General features: G+C 22.6%; 3 protein-coding genes across 5 annotated transcripts in view; 2 read left to right on the forward strand and 1 right to left on the reverse strand.

Moving 5' to 3' along the window:
• The window catches only part of LOC552418 (cytochrome P450 6k1), a 30,288-nt gene extending 26,041 nt beyond the window's left edge, over positions 1-4,247 (forward strand). For 2 of the 3 annotated variants that reach the window (XM_016917348.2, XM_624792.6), the window contains exons 3-7: positions 889-1,258; positions 1,825-2,168; positions 2,295-2,519; positions 3,326-3,577; positions 4,006-4,169. In XM_016917348.2, the coding sequence (XP_016772837.1) occupies positions 889-1,258; positions 1,825-2,168; positions 2,295-2,519; positions 3,326-3,577; positions 4,006-4,169 (1,355 nt within the window). Of the gene's footprint in view, positions 1-888; positions 1,259-1,824; positions 2,169-2,294; positions 2,520-3,325; positions 3,578-4,005 lie in introns of all 3 variants that reach the window. The other variant, XM_026446468.1, reaches the window with a different exon arrangement.
• Positions 4,248-4,799: 552 nt separating this feature from the next.
• On the reverse strand, positions 4,800-12,547 carry LOC102654146 (antifreeze protein Maxi). Its single transcript, XM_006572029.2, has 2 exons — positions 12,424-12,547; positions 4,800-6,048 (listed from the first exon to the last, which is right to left on the reverse strand). The coding sequence occupies exon 2, from the start codon at positions 6,006-6,008 to the stop codon at positions 4,914-4,916; it is 1,095 nt and encodes a 364-aa protein (XP_006572092.1). The 5' UTR covers positions 6,009-6,048; positions 12,424-12,547; the 3' UTR covers positions 4,800-4,913.
• Positions 12,548-13,111: 564 nt separating this feature from the next.
• Positions 13,112-17,735, forward strand: LOC552453 (restin homolog). The gene is made up of 6 exons (XM_006572028.3): positions 13,112-13,376; positions 13,437-13,495; positions 13,892-14,065; positions 15,312-15,515; positions 16,252-16,541; positions 17,581-17,735. The coding sequence occupies exons 1-6, from the start codon at positions 13,349-13,351 to the stop codon at positions 17,594-17,596; spliced, it is 771 nt and encodes a 256-aa protein (XP_006572091.1). The 5' UTR covers positions 13,112-13,348; the 3' UTR covers positions 17,597-17,735.
• The last annotated feature ends 759 nt before the right edge of the window (positions 17,736-18,494 follow it).

Raw genomic sequence — 18,494 nt, forward strand, 5'->3', positions numbered from 1 at the left:
TTAAATTTTTTACTAAATTATATTAATATCAAAATATTTGAAATTATTTGAAAAAAAAATTTATGGAAATATTACGACTGATAATTGGTCAATTTTTTAAACTTATATAAGAATTATATAAGATAAAATTATATAAGAATTAAAAAATGATAAGTGATAATTATTATTATATTTAATTATTTATTAAATATTTATTAAATATTATTAAAATAATATTTTATTTTATATATTATTTTATATAAATATATAATTTCTCATAATTACATTGATTAACGAATCTTTATATGTATGTATTGTATAGATATCTATTAATATTTTATTAATAATTAATATATCGTATCTTCATTTTTGAAATAAGATTAGACAGTTGAAGAAAAAAATAATTTACATAATTAAATATAATTAATAATTTAATAATTTTATAATAATATTTATAATAATATATTAGTATTTAATATTATTTGAAATATTTTATTTATTTCTTAAAATCTCATGTTTCAAAAATCAATTTAAACATTATTATTAGATTAAATTAGATTAGAATTTTTTATTTTTTATTAGATTTTTCTAAAAATTAAAATTCTAGATATAAATATTGAAAATATTTAAAATTATTCTACAATATTATTAAATATTTTTCAATATTAAAAACAACTAAAATAATAATTAAATTATTTTTTCATAAAAGAATTTTATATATAATAATAAAAATAAAGTTATTCAAATATTTAATTTATTAAGAAATACAAATTATTCCTTTCCAAATTCTAAGGATTAAAGAAAGCGAATTATCGTAATCTATTAATTAATATAAAATAATGTAATCTAATTTACACATAATCTATAATTAATTGTATGCATATTACTTATGAAATTTTTATTTTATAGCCGAGTTCTTTAGAGATATTTACGAGCACAATAAACATCATCGTCTCGTTGGCATATATATGCTGTATAAACCTTATTTAATTGTAAATGATCCCAATTTAATTCGAGATATATTGACAAAAGAGTTTACAAATTTTCATGATCGTGGAATATTTTATAACGAAGAAGTAGATCCATTATCTGGACATCTGTTTCAATTACCGGGGAAAAAATGGAGAAATTTAAGGGTAAAGTTGACACCAACTTTTACTTCAGGAAAAATTAAACAATTTTTCCCGATTTTGAACGAAGCTGGAAACATCCTCGCAAAATATTTAGAAGAGGAAGCGCGGAAAGGATCCACGATCGATGTGAAAGATATATTTGCGAGGTAAATAACAGAAGTAATAAAAGGTATAAATGAGCTAAGTAAGAGGATAAGTAAGAAAACAGAATTTTTTTTTTCATTTTCTTTATATATAATAAAATATTAATATAATAAAAATTATGATTATATAAGAATATTCTTCTATTTTATATAATTGGAAATGAATATCTTTTTTTGAAGATGAATCACTCTGATTTCTTTTCAAAATTACTGATCTTTTTTTATTTAACATGAGAATTTTTGTTTTATTTAAGATAAATAACCTATTTATATAATTAATATGATTAAAATTCATTAATGATTTAAAAATATTCTTTAATTTTTTTATTTTAAATTTGTAAAGAATTAAATATATTATTTTTAACATTTTATCAAATATATTTCTATACATTTATTATTTTTTTTCTAGAAAAATTGTAGGAAAAATAAAATAAATATTAATTAAAATATAAAACGAAATTGCATTTAAACGCTAAAAGAAATTATAATAATAAATCTATTTTATACTATCTCTTTTTCATTTTTAGAAATGAATTGCTCATTTGCTCACGTTCTATAATTTTTTCCAGATATTCGACTGACATTATCATGTCAGTGGCATTTGGAATATCGTGTGACAGTTTTAAAGAACCAAATAATGAATTTCGATATTGGGGGAAGAAAATATTCGATCCGAAACCTTTGTGGAATGCTCTTATTTTATTTGCTCCACAAATCCTTAATTTCTTTTCCATATCATATACCGAGAAAAGTGTTACAAAGTTTTTTACAAATATGTTTAAACAAACTGTGAAATATAGGGAATCGAATAACATCGAAAGGAAAGATTTCTTGAATTTATTGATTCAATTGATGAAAAATGGATACGTAGATGCGGATGATGAATCATTATCGAATAACGTAAATGCTGCAAGTAATTATTATTATTTTTTTTTCATTATCATCAATATTTTTAAAAAAATGTATATTTTTTTAACATTGAGAAAAAATAATATTAATAAATAAATTATTCTTTTTTTTTTAATTATAATGCAAATAGAAAATAAGTTGACAATGATGGAAGCTGCGGCGCAAGCTTACGTCTTTTTCTTAGCTGGATTTGAAACATCGTCAACTACAGTCACATTCTGTCTCTATGAATTGGCAAAAAATCAAGATATCCAGAATAAAGTACGCGAAGAAATTCAAACAATGATTAAGAAAAATGGCGATTTAACGTATAACGCACTAAACGATATGAATTATCTTCATAAAGTGATTTCTGGTTCGTTTATATATTAATAATAATATGAATAATATTTTAATATTTAAATTTGGCCAATATTCCAATACTTTAACCAGTACCAATAATATCAATACTATGAGAAATTGTTAAAATATTCCTGAAACAATTATCAACGAAAACGAGCAAAATTAATCATATATAAACTTTATTTTTTATAAAAGAAATTGAGAAAGATCTAAAAAATTTAATGCATTTTTCACTTTTTTTAAATAATAACATAATTCTGTAATGGTGCAGGATAGGATAAAATTATAATTTTTGAAATATTTAAAATTTCATTTATCTTGTTCTGTTGTAAAAAAAAAAAAAAATCTCAAGCAAAATTATACTCAAAATTTGAAAAAATGTTGAAACTTCATATCTTATCTTATTTAATATTATAATGGAAAATAGAAAATAAATTATATATAAATCTATACTTTTGCTATAAAATAAAATATAACAATTTGAATAGAAATAGAAGCATACATGAAATTGCATAAAAATAGTCTTTCTCGCTTTCTCTTTATCCTTCTTAAACAGAAATTTAAAAAGAAACTAAATGTATTATATTTATAATTAAATTTTCATATATCACTTAATTTTCTAATCTCTTCTGCTAATTATATTATGAGAATATTTTTTTTTTATCAAGAATAATGTTCCTACTATATTTTATTGATAAATAAATATTATTTATTCCATATTAATAGTATAAATAGTTAATAGTATAAGTTATTAGTATTAATGGTATATATAAAAGTATTGACAAGTAGAAATTTTATATAAAATTTAATTTATTTCAGAAACTTTAAGAAAATATCCACCAGTTGTTATTTTAAATCGTATTTGTACAAACGATGTAAAATTGAGTACAACAGATTTTTGCATACCGAAAGGAACTTGCATAGCCATACCTGTTTTTGGCCTTCATCGAGATTCTAATATATTTCCTAATCCAGAAAAATTTGATCCAGAACGATTTTCCGAAGAAAATATAAAAACTAGGCATCCTTATGTATATTTGCCATTTGGTGAAGGACCACGAATATGTATTGGTAAATATATTTTTATTTACATAAAATTATATGTATATATATTAATTTATAATAACAAAATAATTTATATTTCAGTAAATTAAATAATAATTCAATTTTTTACATTTTTGCATATATCTCTTAATTTTAATTTCTTTTTCATAATTATTGCTGATTATAAAATATAAAATATAAAATAAATAAATTTAAATAGATAAATAGATAAACACATATATTTATTGTTAGAGTAGAATATTTTTAATGACAAATAAATAACATGAATATTAATTTTCAATAAAAATAAAAAAGAAAAAATAAAATCATGATAGAGAAAATTATAATTGATATAATTATTTAAAATTAGAGATTAATTATGAATTAGAAATTAATCAATGTATCAAAACAATATTAAATCAATGTATCAAAACAATATTATTTGGCTTTTTTAGGATTAAGATTTGGTTTGATACAAACAAAAATTGCTATAATTAATGCTCTATTAAAGAATAAATTCAAATTTGGGCCAAATACACCATCTACTTTGGAATTCGAGAAAGGATCCCTCATATTAATAGGAAAAGGAGGTATACATCTAAATATTGAGCCAATATAATTTTAATCATTAAGAATTTTAGTAATGTTGCTCTTAGAAGTGATATTTTAGTAAAATACTTATATATTTTTCTTAAAATACTTATTATATGTAATATTATTTTATGTACATCTTATTCAAGATAAATAATAAATTTAGTAAAATTTTATTATATATTTAAAGAAAAAAAGAAAAAAAAGAAATGAGTCTTATTCAAGAAATAATTATTCAGTAGACGAAAACAAAAAGTGAATAAATTTATAATAATACAAAAAAAAATCATAGTTTATTTTCCATCAATATTAATATTTTTTAATAATTTATTAAAGATTTAAATTTTATGTTAATACTAATATCAGTAATACAAACAAAAATAAAAAAGAACGAAAAAAAGATATTTAATATTTAATATATATGACAAATACAATTTTATGTCATATCAATTTCTATTTTTAATATTTAAATCACATCTCTGTATGAAAATAAAATAATAAAAAATTATTTTTAAAAAAAAATAAACATTTAATGCGAGGTAATAATAATATTTATATTCTTATAATTATCTCGAAAAAGATAAAAAAAAAAAATCACACATTTGATAAAAAAAAAAAAAGTAAAAAAAGGAAAAAAATTCAGAGAATTTAAACGGAATACGTTTGATACTTCAACAATTTATTTTACACAATCTGACATGATATTTCGTTATTCTTGAACGATGACAACAATAACACTAGATTCCACGTAAAACGTCCAAATTGAAAGAATCTAGTATCGATAACCTTTAATGCCATAATTATCAGTCGGTAAAGCATTAGCTAAACTAAGAAGTTCCGAACGATGAAGACCGTTCGCCTCGTGAAGCAGTCCGGACGCAGGAAGAGCAATAGCTTCTTGGTAACCAGTGGGTACAAGAGCATCCGCTTGATGTAATCCAGCTGACGCGAGAAGAGAACCATGTGGGCGAAGAGCGGGTAGATCGAGGGCAGGTTCTGCGACGGCAGGCGCATGTTGAGGAGGAAGTTTGGGAAGTGGCGAAGGTTTCGTTGGTTCGTGACTCAAGAGCGCAGAAGCAGCGGCATTATCGGCCACGTGCGCAGCGGCGGCAGCAGCGTTGTTCTGCGCAGCCGCGGCTGCACTCGCAGCTTTTTCTGCAGCCACTTGGGTAGTTTCGTAGTCGAGACGCGCAGCAGAGAGTTGTTCGTCCACCGATTCCGCTCTTGCTTTCGCTTGGCCAAGCATAGTGGTTTGTGCCGCCAATTCGGCTGCAGCTTCAGCGGCAGCTTGCGCTGCACGATCAGCCGTGGCTTGGGCCGCGTTCAAAGCTGCTGTGGCTACTTGCAATTGATGCATGGCTTGTTTAGCGGTTGTTCTCGCTGCGCTCGCGGCACGCTCAGCCTGTTGTAATTGTAAGTTTTCACTGTCTACCGCTACGTGAGCGTCTTTCGATTGTTGTTCCAATCCCTGCACTACGATCTGTTTTCCAGCAAGTGCTGCAGCCGCAGTTGCCGCGGATTGAGCAGCAGCTTGCGCCAATGTGTTTTTCGCAACGAACGCAGCTTGTCCGGCCGCGGAATGTTGATTGCTCAATTGCGTGTGCGCTTGTTCCGCCGCGCCTTTCGCGATGTTGGCCAAAGGACCACCTACACTGAAACCTGGATGAGAAATCCCACGACTGTGCGCAACTGGTGCCGGGGCTAAGACAGGTGTTTTGGCAAAAGCAGCGGAATCGACAAGTGCCAGCGCTGGTTCATGCGCGTATTCGTACTCGTAACTTTGAGCTTCTTGATCACGAGCCTGCTTCTTTGTTGGACCGCATTGTACCAGACAAATACACGCCACTAGCAGTAACAGTACCTTCATTTTTAATCTTTTAATTATTTCTTTTTTTCAAAGTTTTGATCTGTAATAAGAAAATATCAAGTTAATGGAAATCTTTAATATATAATAAACAAAGCATACATAAACAAAACTTATATCAAGAAAGTTTAATCTAGTTTATTCAAAAATATGTTACAAAATCATTGAAAAATTAAGACACTAAGATACTTGCTATTCAATTGAATATTATTTGACTATTTGAGAAAATATTTTTATTGGAAATCTCGGATAATGAATATATAGATAATTTATCGATTTTTCAATTTCAAAGTTTTAATTTTATTCAAATATTGAAAGTATCAATGAATTCTCGTTCATTTATATATATATATATATATATATATATAATATTTAAATATTAAACTTTTATATATTAAGAAAAACTAAAGTATAAAATGAAAAACTAATATAATAAAATATAATCACAATCTGATCAATATTATTGAGAAATAAAGTGTTAAAATTTTATTTTTGTAAACAACAGTATAAATTCATAAAATTATTAATATATAATTAATATAATTATTGATATATTAATATTAATATATTATATTAATAATTAAATTTTATTTTAAAAATATTAAATAAAAAGTAATAATTAAATATCTAAAACTTTGATACATATCAATATTTCATATATTATATATTTATATATATTATTATTATATATATTATATACATATATATATTTACATATATATTATTTGATATTATATCGATATTTCATATATTAAATGGATACTTTTATATTGAATCATATGTATCATTTATTATAAATATTAGATAGTATCCATCCAATCACTAACAGCAAATTTAAAATCTAAAGCCTTCACTTCTCTAGTTTCACTACCTGTGGCTTTGCCTTCAGCATTGTATGTAAAAAACGGGGCACTTATGCCCATAAAACGACAGACTGAATAGCATTCTACATTCTGTGGAAAGTTGTAAGAAATAAAAAAATTTCAACTGTTCGCATGATGCATTAAAATACAGAAATTTATTAGTATTTATTAAATCGAAAGTAACTGGAAAACTAACGCATAAAATAAAATAAGGCCTTAAGGCTATAATTGAGGTCAACTAAATATCAATGATAAGTAATATATATATATATATATATATATATATATATATATATATACATATATTATTTTATAAATGATTTTTACAATATAACTGAAAAAAAATTCCTTTAAATGAATGCATTATTATATATCATTTTAATTTATTGCAATCTAATTTTGTTAGTAAATATTTTTAATTATTTGTATATAATATTAATGTTAATCTTCATCTAAAAAAATAATAATTTTTTATATTCCATGTATTCTTTTTGTGTTATATTATCATTTGAAATGAATGAATTTCAATTTTTTCTTGTAATACATACATCTCTTTTTTAAATTATTTTTCCATCATATTCTTGAAAAATAATTATTCTTCAAATTTCTTTTTATTTATAGAATAATCTTCTAGAATAAATAAAAATTAATACTTAATTAAAAAAACCTAAGAAAAAGTATCAAATTTTAGTAATTCAAAGTATAGAATCTTATTTAATAGATTTTGATAACTTTTTATCATTTTATATTTATTCTTAATTAAAAAATTTCTATTGTCTCTTCTATGATAGAAAAATATATGTATAATAAAATATAAAATCATTCATAAAATCTACATAATAATCTACTAACATAACATAAACTACTACATATCCAACTTGTATATAAATGTACAAATTCTAAAATTGTACATAAATTCTGTTCCTTTAATAATGCTACAACTACAAATAATTGAGACTTAAAATGGGTGAAATTGTGAATTGCATAATAATTTTTGTGCATAGTTAAAAAATTGTTCAATTATATTATTATACAATTATAATAAATTTATGAAATTTTTAAAAAATCATAAAATTTACGAGTGAAAACTTTTTGCTCAATTTTCATTGTTCTGAGAATTATTATACAAGATGTCAATAGAATAGAATATTTTTTGTAGAATATTTTTAGAGGATCGATTCAGACCAAAATAAACAGAAAAAATATCAATTTTTTTATAAAATTAGAAACTTTTTTTATAAAATTTACATTAAATAAAATAAGATGATAAAGATGAAAAAAATGATAAATTATAGCAGTATTTTATTTTATTTTCGTTTCGCTTTATTTAACGCGAATTTTATTAAGTTACTTATAAATAAATAACTTGATAAATAAATCCCAACTAATATTTTTATACATCAACTTTTATATTTATTTATTCTCTAGAAGAGGAATTGATATATCAAAAATGTCTCATAAATATTTTAATATCCATCCTCTATTCATAAGTATTATTGAATGATCATCTTTAAAACTAAAAATAGAGGATGGTAAAGATAATTTTTTCAAAATTATCAATTTCATCAAATCTATTTTTATAACTTTTTCTCTGTTAAGCATATTAAAAATAATTATTTTAATAAAAGTTTGTTTTTTATATTTCTTGCACTTTCGCCATAAAACTTTTTCGATTATTTAATATTTAATTATTTTATAATAATTATAAAAATTTAATGTAATGTAAAGTTATAGAATTGAAACTATTATATATACATATATGTATATATATATTGAACTGAAATTATTTTTAACAAAGTAATAAAATTTAATATTATATTTAATAGAATTTATTAACAAATATCTTATTTCTATTGTTTTCTGCTATATACAATATATAATGAAAATTGATGATATAAGCTGTAAAAGGCGATTCTTTTTGTATATTGTATGCATGCACTTGTAAAATAATTAAATTTAATCAGTTAAATCTTTTCATACTTGGTTATTTTAGCGTTTATATATGCAAATAATTTTTAGAACTTTATCATTATCTTATTTTTTCATATCTCATTTATCATATCTCATTTATCTTATTTTATCATATCTCATTATCTATTACTATTTATGATATTTTTTCATTTTTCTTTCTTTTTACATTTATTATTTGATTATATGATATCCATCTTCCATTATTACATAAAAATAAGAAAATATAATTTATATATTTTATCTCTTTTGCTTATTTGATAATTTGGATTCTTTTATATATTATAAATTTAAAATATTAAGAAAATATATAGTATTGAACAATACAATATGACAGGAAATGGATGTAATAAAAATCATGAAAAATCCATTATTCTATCAATAGTTAGAATTGATAATTATGAAACGAGATATGAATATAATAAATAATTAAAAAAGAAAAAAAAAAAAGAAACTGTGGCATTACGTCACGAATTTGTATGCTGATTTGAGAAATTTGAACTAGTTCATTTGTTTTAATTTTAAAACTGTTACATTTCCGTATATATGTATGTAAGTATGTAAGTAACTTTTTTTTGGACACTCCCTGCCTTTCACATTTTACTGTGTATTAGTCATGGAAGATTGGTAAGGTTACAATAAAATCCGCCTTTACCGCACTGTTAGTGTGTATTATAGTGTTCTCTTACTAGATCGTTTTCCAAGAATATTGCAAATTGACTTTCAATATTGAAAATGAAAATTTTATAAATATTTTTATTACAACAAATATTTCATAATTAAAATATTAAAATAATATGTATATATACTAAGATATTCCGATTATAAAATTAAAATAATATTTGTTGAAATAAAATATTGTTCTATCATAATGAAATTAGAGAATTGAAACCAGATTTTTAAATTCATAAAATTTAAATTCGAAATTTTGTGGGATTTCAAAATTTTCAAAGACTTGTCAAGAAATAAAAATTTTAATAAATCTTGAAATTCTTTAAATTCAAATATATGAAATTTGAGAAATTTCTTGAAATTTTGATATTTCTTTCAATTGTATCGAAGCAAAATTTTGTTCTATTCAAGAATATGTATATTATAGAGGGGGAAAAAACAAAGAACTGATTTTTCGGAGAATTGATTTAAGAACACAAATGCATTACTAATCATGATCTTTTACGAAATTCAGAATTGATATGGATCGTTCATGACGTACGTTCTAGTTTTCCGGTTGCAATTCTGTTGCAATTCATTGCGGTTCAAAATCAAATGTCCAGTTCCGTTGCGCTCTAAAAAGCAATGCATACACATGTAATCGTATAATTAAATCAATGGGAGACAATCTTTATTTGTATGTAATCTCTCTAAGCACATATGCAATCATGCATATGCATTAATTCCAAAAAAAAATATAAATAAAATAAATAAAATATATATACGTAAAAGACGTGTATATAAGAAAATGTAAATTAAAAAAAATACATACCAGATATTAAAAGATAAAAAAAATACAAATTTCTAATTCTTTAAACTATATTAATGTGTAATTATATATTTAATATGATTATAATAATAATAAAAGAAATAAAATTTGTCCCAGAGAATTGAGAATTGTTTTTAAATAAATTTGAAATAATTTATTATCAATGCATAGATTGATGAAATTAAATCATGAATTTTAAAAGTTTTTTATTATTTTATTTCTTATAATAATAAAGAAATTATTAAATTATTATTAAAGTCAAAAAGTCAAAAAAAGAGTATATAAAATCAAGATGTAATTAAATAATAGATTATTGTAGATTTATATCTCTGAAAGCATAATTCTTTCACTTCACATTTGAAGCATGACCGTGAAGAATAATTCTTCAAGAATGTAGCAAAATTATGAAATTGTGTCAAAGAATTATTACCATTGTTAAATGTTTAAAATATAAATCATATTAATTAATCGATGTCAATATCTTTAAATTAAATTTTATATAAAATTTTGTGCAATGCAATTTCGTTTATTTTCATTATGTAGTAAGATAATTAATTCTCACATCATTATTTTGGACAAATAAGTTTTTAAAAATTTTATTTATGTTTATGCATAAATTAAACATTTAAATAATAATTTAAAGATGTTTGATTAAATTATTATTATAAAAGAAATATCTTGTAATATTTATTTAGATTTATTGTATAAATATTTATTTGTGACAAAAACTAAAAAAATTAAAAAATTATATCATTTCAAAATTAGAAGAATCATTTTAAAATTGTTTTTATAAATAATAATATTTATAAATAATTAAATATAAAATTTGAATACTAATACAAAATTTAAATAATAATTAAATGAATAATAAAAAATTTTGATTCTCTTAGAAAATGAACAATATATTATTCGACATATCTGATTTTCATAATTCAAAATTTGAAGTTTTTGTTATTGAGAAAACACAAAAACAGCTTATATTCAAAATTTAACACAATTAATTGTTGTTATAGAAAATTTTATTTGTATTTTTTATTAAGTTCCACGAATAATTTTAATACAATATTTCAAAGCTTCCAAATTGATATTTTAATATGTTTTTATAATAAATGAAAATTAGATTCGTTTTCTTTACAATTTATAATTTTTATGTTGTCTATTACAGCAAATGAATAAACGCAGCAAATGAGCATAATATAGTGACTACATAAAATTCCATGATTTGAATAAGTGAAAGTACGTGTATTTTTTTAATCTAAAGTTTTAACTGATTTTTTATTTTATTTTTATCTATATTGATGCAAATGAATTCTTTTTTAATTTTTCACTTTTTATAGATTGCAGTTTTATATAAGTTTTATAATATATATATTTTTATATATATTAAATTGTAATTGCATTAATGTAAAAAAAAAAATGATCAGATATCTATACAGATACTAATAATAACTCTTAAAAAAATTGTTAAAATTAATTTAGAAGTACAATTATATATAAATAGAAAATTTATATTTTTTTATATGAAGAATATACAAAAGATTTACTAAAGATTTATTTAATAGACACTATCAAATATTTTATAGTTTTATATAAATTATAAATTCAATAATTAACATGAAATTATATGAAATCTTTAATTCTTTTTTAAAAACTAATTTATTTTCTGTATCATTCAATTGTTGATTAAATTAAAATATCATTTTAAACGTCAAATATATTAAAATAATTATTTTAAAATAAAATAGAATAAATAATTAAATTAATTAATGAAATTAATTCATTTTTATATATTCCTTAAATGATTAATTAAATCTGAATATTATAAATATTCAATTATAAATATTCTATTTGCAAAAAATATAATTTTTATAGATTATGATCTTACATCGTATATATTGTAATTAATTAATTTTTTAAAAGTTTCTTATTACATTTATGTGGAAACAAAATTATCATAAACTTGTTGAAAAATATATTATATAAAATATAATAAGTAATGTAATAAATTACATTAAATATATTGTATTGTGTTACCTAATTTCAAAAATGGAAAATATAAATAAATTAATATATATAAATATGGTCAACAATAACTTTCAATACTCACAAAGCTCAATACTGGTCAAATGTAGAAAGAATGAGTGCTGTTTCTGGACGAGGAAACAACTAAGAACTGATACCAGTTACCTGGTTATCGTACCTCTTATAGGTCTGTACTCAGAGCTAATGGTAATACGATGGTTACGGAAGGGGTTCAGGATATTGAGAATAATGGTATACAATGCCATTTCTTGAAATAAACAAAGAAATTCAAATTTATAATTATATATATATATAATTTATATATATATATCATCATTAAAAGTCATATAAATTACGAGTTATCTATTATATAAAAAGATACTATTGCATTACAATATTCATAACAATTGTACTAATAACAAATAAAGTTTTACAAATTATCTGATCATTATTTCATTTAAAATTATAAAAGAACAATTGAAAACTTATAACTCATTGAATTATTTATACGATTAATTAATATAAATTATTTTATAAGAAAATTTATATATGTTGTAATATTGTTATGATTAAAATTTAATCAAATTCTAACTATCTTCTCCTGCGATAAAAATTCAAAATTTTCAAAATACAATTACAATTTTAAAAACATATATAAATAAATGCAATTATATAAAAAGTTAAATTTTATTTATATATTTTAATATAGTTTTTGGTTCACAATATCCAAAAAAAGAAAGAATTAAAATTCTCTTGTCTCAATATGTATGTATATATGCACGTACAAATATAAAAAGTTAAATAAATAAATAGACAATAGGTATCGTTGGCTGCATTGCATATCCACCCTTCTTCGACATGTAAAATTCGATACAACCGCGTTTCATTCGTTTCTCTCGTCAACGTGCTTTCACATACGTCATACTAATTAGAAATAATTTAATATTCCGATATATGATGATTTATATGAACTACAATCCGGCATTCACCTAAATTCGTTTCTTTTCAGAATGTACATCTTTTACATTCTTTATATCGGTGAGTAAGTTTCGACTAAACGCTAATTACCCATTTTCTAACCAAATAAATATATTTTAGTACTGCTCACTTTCGAATATTTAGATTGTGGAAGGGTTCATAAGATTCCAGTTACCTTAGTAAGTTATAATCTTATTCCTCATCACGTGATTACGCAATTATTAATTCTTTCATGTTCTTGAGCTCTAATAAACAATCATTTAGTAACCTTCAATGAGAAAACATGAATTCGTGTCACACACTTATGAATTCAGTTTATTTATTACAAGGTAACGCACAAATAACTATGCAAATTTATCGTTTTCCTAGAGAAATATTTGTACAATAATATTTTTGGATCATATACATACCCGTTAATGAGTAAAGCTAAAATAAGAAAAATATAACAATGGAAATCTCCTTTCTCGCTAGTTGGAAACATTTCCAAAAGAAATTATCATAAATTTATGATGATCAAATAAACTGTATTTATAAACTTTTGTATTTAATAACGATCATTAAAATCTTTCTACTAGAATCAAAGAGAAATACGTTACGCCGAAGGAGGAACTTGTAACAGCAATCCAGGTAATCCAAATAATTCAAAGAAAACTACAGAGAAAAGTAGTAACATCGCGCAGAAAGCTGCACAGGAAGCCAAAGCTGCTTCAGATGCGCAGAATATTGCTGGTCAGCAAGCCGCACGTCAAGTACTTATTTTTTTATTTCGATTATAAAAACATAATTAAATAATCTGTGTTTTTTTTTCTTTTTCTTTTTCTTTTTTTTTTTTGAGACATAAATTATCATCCCTCCAATCCAAACATTACAGCAAAAATTATCTTAAAACTAATATTATTCATTCATTTTTCATATAAAATTATGAATAACGAAAGAATTATATTATATTACATTAAACTTTTAATCAAATTCCGTCTAATGAACTCGATTACGTCAGATTTGTTTCTCACGTGCAGAACCGATGCGTATATATTTCATCGTGAGCATCGTTCATTATTGCGAAAACGTACACCGAGACAACTTGCGTTCTTTGCAAAATTGCACAAACTTTAATTCCCACATAGTATGTGAAAATAATTGTTTTGTAGCGTAATAACATTTCGCTAAGCAAATATCAGGTCGTTGACTGAGTTTTGCGGATCTTTTACCTTAAATTTATTCGTTAAAGTGATGCCTGTGCAATTATTCTCCTTCTAATTGAGAGATAATACTCATTAATTTGAATGATTCATTCCAGCAGAGAATTAGATTCCTTTTATAAGAATTTTTTTGTCGCGGGAAAAAAAGTGATAGTCACTTTCTCATTTCGTTGTATTAATCTTTCGCGTTGTATTGTAATTTTTAAATTAAATTATCGACTCTTAAGAAAATTCTATAATGAAAATTTTCATCGTTTTTCTTTCAATGCAAATAATATAATAAATAGAAATGATTTGAACAAATAATGAGGAAAATATATTAAATATTTTATATTTGTTGTAATAAACTTTTTAATATTTCTTTTCAATTTTATTCAATCAAAAATATATTTTTATATGATTGTAAGAGAGAAAGGTTATTTTGTTATTATAAAGGAAAGTTGTCTTCAAAAACATTAAAAATAATTGAAAGTGTAATATATGAATAATAAGATTTGTTAAAAATGATTTCTTTTTTATTTTATTTCATTGTAGCAATTTTAATGCTCTCTGCCAATGTATTTTACTTATCAATGAATTCATTGATGTATTTTATTAAAAAAACTCGATATGAAAAATATAAACTCACTATAATCTATCATCATTGCATAACAATTCACAAAATTTAGTTAAAAAATTTAATATTATACACTCTGAAAATTAAGATAAAAATGTAATTTCATTTTCTAATTTATTATTTAATAATGATTAAACTTATATGCTAACTATATAAAAAAAAATTTTCTTAAATATATAGGTGAAAACACAACTTGCTGAAAAAGCAGTACAGGCTGCAAAAGCTGCAGAAGAGGTGCTTTCAGGGAAGAAAGTAATAGTAGATCAATTACAAGAAGAAGTGAGGGAAGCACAATCAGTTGTTCAAGAAGAGTCTGCATCCATGGAACAAGAGCAAGCTAACGTTAATGCTGCTGTACAAGCAGCACGTCAGTCACAAGATCAGGTAATCTTTAAAAAATGAAAATTTGTGTTACTAGATTGAAGTATAAATTATTTTACTTATGAAATTTTTCATTAATATTATAATTTACAATTACAACATATAATATATAATTATTTTTGTATTATAATTTAAAAAAAATTTAAAGTTAACATTAATTCTTTTCTCATAAATAAAATATTCTTTATTTTTCTTTATCACAATCATTAAAAATGTATAATAAAACCTTTGTTTACCTTTTCTTGATCATTGTGAATAAAAACAATAATTTATTTATTGTTTCTAATTTACTTCACAACAATTAAAATCTTCTTTTAATATTCTTCTAAAATGAGAAATATTTATCTATATTTTAAACAGAATGTAAATATAATATATGAAAATTCAATATATATATATATATATAAAATAATATTTTTTTTATTATTTTAATTTATTTTAATTTAATTTATTCACAAAATATTCCTACTCGATATTTTTAAATATAAAATATATTTCATGAAACCATGATTTTCATTAAATCGTATGACGTGCAAAGAATTAAGCAATGCATGTAATCTGCATATATACTTACGTTCAACCGTTCACCGAGGTTATTCAGTTTCCTACACGATTCATTTTATTGTTGGAAGATCGATACTTACCATGAAATACTTTCAACATTTTAAAAATGGGATCGCAGCTCGGGATCGAAGAAATCGATTCATATCTTCTTTTTCTTTTCTTGGTGCTGACGCAGTTGAAAACATTAACACGGGCGATGCAAACAGCTAAGGCGAATGCGGCAAACGCACAGGCTGCTGCGAACGGGGCGCAAAAGAGTTTACGAGAGAAAGAAGAATTGGTAGATGCGGCGAAAAGGCGGGTTGAAGAATTGTCAAGTCAGCTGAAGAATGCTAGACAAGAGCTTGCTAACACGAATCGTGCGGCTGCTAGGGCAAGTGCTGCTGCTAGCGAAGCGAAAGCCAACGCTAGCAGGAACAAAAGACGACTGGAGAACATTCGAAAGATGAGGACCATGAAAAAAAGGTAGGTAATTTTCTGGCTTTCCAAGATCAATATTTATGCAAATAATATCCTACATAAAATCATACCATTAATATTTGCCACTATTCATCATACAAAAAGAAATAAAAATTGAATGGTTTGAATGGAATTAGTATTAGTTTTTTCTTTTTTATAGATGAATATAAAGAAGTCATATGAATTTTTGAAATGAAACTATTTCTATAGAAAATTACTAGGCCATTTATGTTGAAAAATCTTTAATTTAGGAGATATTTTTATTTAAAATTTTACAAATTTTAAATAAGATATAATTCAAAGATATATATTCAATAATTAAAATTTTTTTTTAAATTTCATCAATTTTTATTATAAATACTTTTTTGTAGGAAATAAGAAAATACATTCATAAATGCAATAAAATGATTCTATTTAAAAAATTTAAGTTGTTTTTCATATAATCTCTATACATTTATCTACAAAAAGTAAAAACTAATCATTCAAATCGTGCTTCCTGAAATCATTTAATTTTTATTTTTTTGTATCATCAGCATAACAATAAATTTAAGTATTTATTAAATTTGTATTAATACTATGATGATTTTATATATTCAAATAGTAAAAAATATGTAAAATAATATATTTATAGTTGATCTCAAAAATACTCAATTATAGAAAATTATAACAAAAAAGCAATTTGATATTAACTTTTTATATATTTAATAAACATTATAATATTAATTTATTTTATAATTATAATTTAATTATTTTATAAGAGGAAAACATAGAATATATGATGAAAAATCATATGATGAAAATTATATATTTAGAAAACAGGACATTTTTGAGATCAATTCTGAATCTACATATATTTATAATTCTTTTTTGATTATGAATATAAATTAAAATATATGCATATAAAATATACATTCTACAATTGTATATTATATTATATTTATTATATTTTTATATTATTATAATTATACTAGTTATAATAATATAATAATAAATTCTTATTTTTTAAATATATTTTATATAATAATTATATTTTTTTCATTTTCAGATGCATACATGCTTAAAAAGGAACTAATGAAGTAATAACACTGAAAAACTTATAATAATATTACATCTTAATTAGATATAAATTTATGCTAAAATATAATATTAGAAGTAAATAGCAAACCTATATCTTTATATTTTCCAAACTTTTACAACATAAAATAACATATCAATAGAATAGAAGAAATAATCAACTCTGCAACGATTTATTTTTATAAAAACAATTTATAAATGAACGAAAATAACGAAATTACAATAATGAAATATTTTTCCTGAAAATATTTTTCTCTCAAAATTGATCTTGATCTGTATGATTTTCAATATTACTATATTTCATAAACTCTTTTTTTTTTTATCATGACATATTACATTTATGGCCATTTACATTAAAACATCAATAAAAATTCTTTTATTTTATTTAGATAATTTTTTTAGTTAGCATACATTTCGTGTAATAATATAACGTTCATAATTTCCTGCTCCTTAATATAAATTTATTAACTGTAAAATAATTTTGATTTGAAAATTGATTATCAAAATTTCAAATTATGTGTAAAGCATCAGTAATCAAAATTAAATATGAAGAGTTCAAAAATAAAAGAAATTATAATTCTATGTTCTATGAAGTTTTTATTATCTTGAAATATTATAAATTCTATGTATAATATTATATCATTATCTCAAGCTTTTCCCAAACTCCTTTTGGATATCTCACGGCAGTCTATTACGTCAATGATCTTTTATCGCATATCGTTTTTAGTCACGATTCCTGACATTTACATTGAAATCGTGATTTACTTACACAACTTACGTACTGTCACGCATCAGCGAACCAGATCCTTTCTAGTGCAATGACGTATTTGTACAATGCTCGTACTGAATTCAGTGATGGAATGAATATCCTTTGATAGAATTTAT

The sequence above is a fragment of the Apis mellifera genome, linkage group LG2, assembly GCF_003254395.2.
Source record: "Apis mellifera strain DH4 linkage group LG2, Amel_HAv3.1, whole genome shotgun sequence".
In the NCBI taxonomy this organism is placed as follows: Eukaryota; Metazoa; Arthropoda; class Insecta; order Hymenoptera; family Apidae; genus Apis; species Apis mellifera.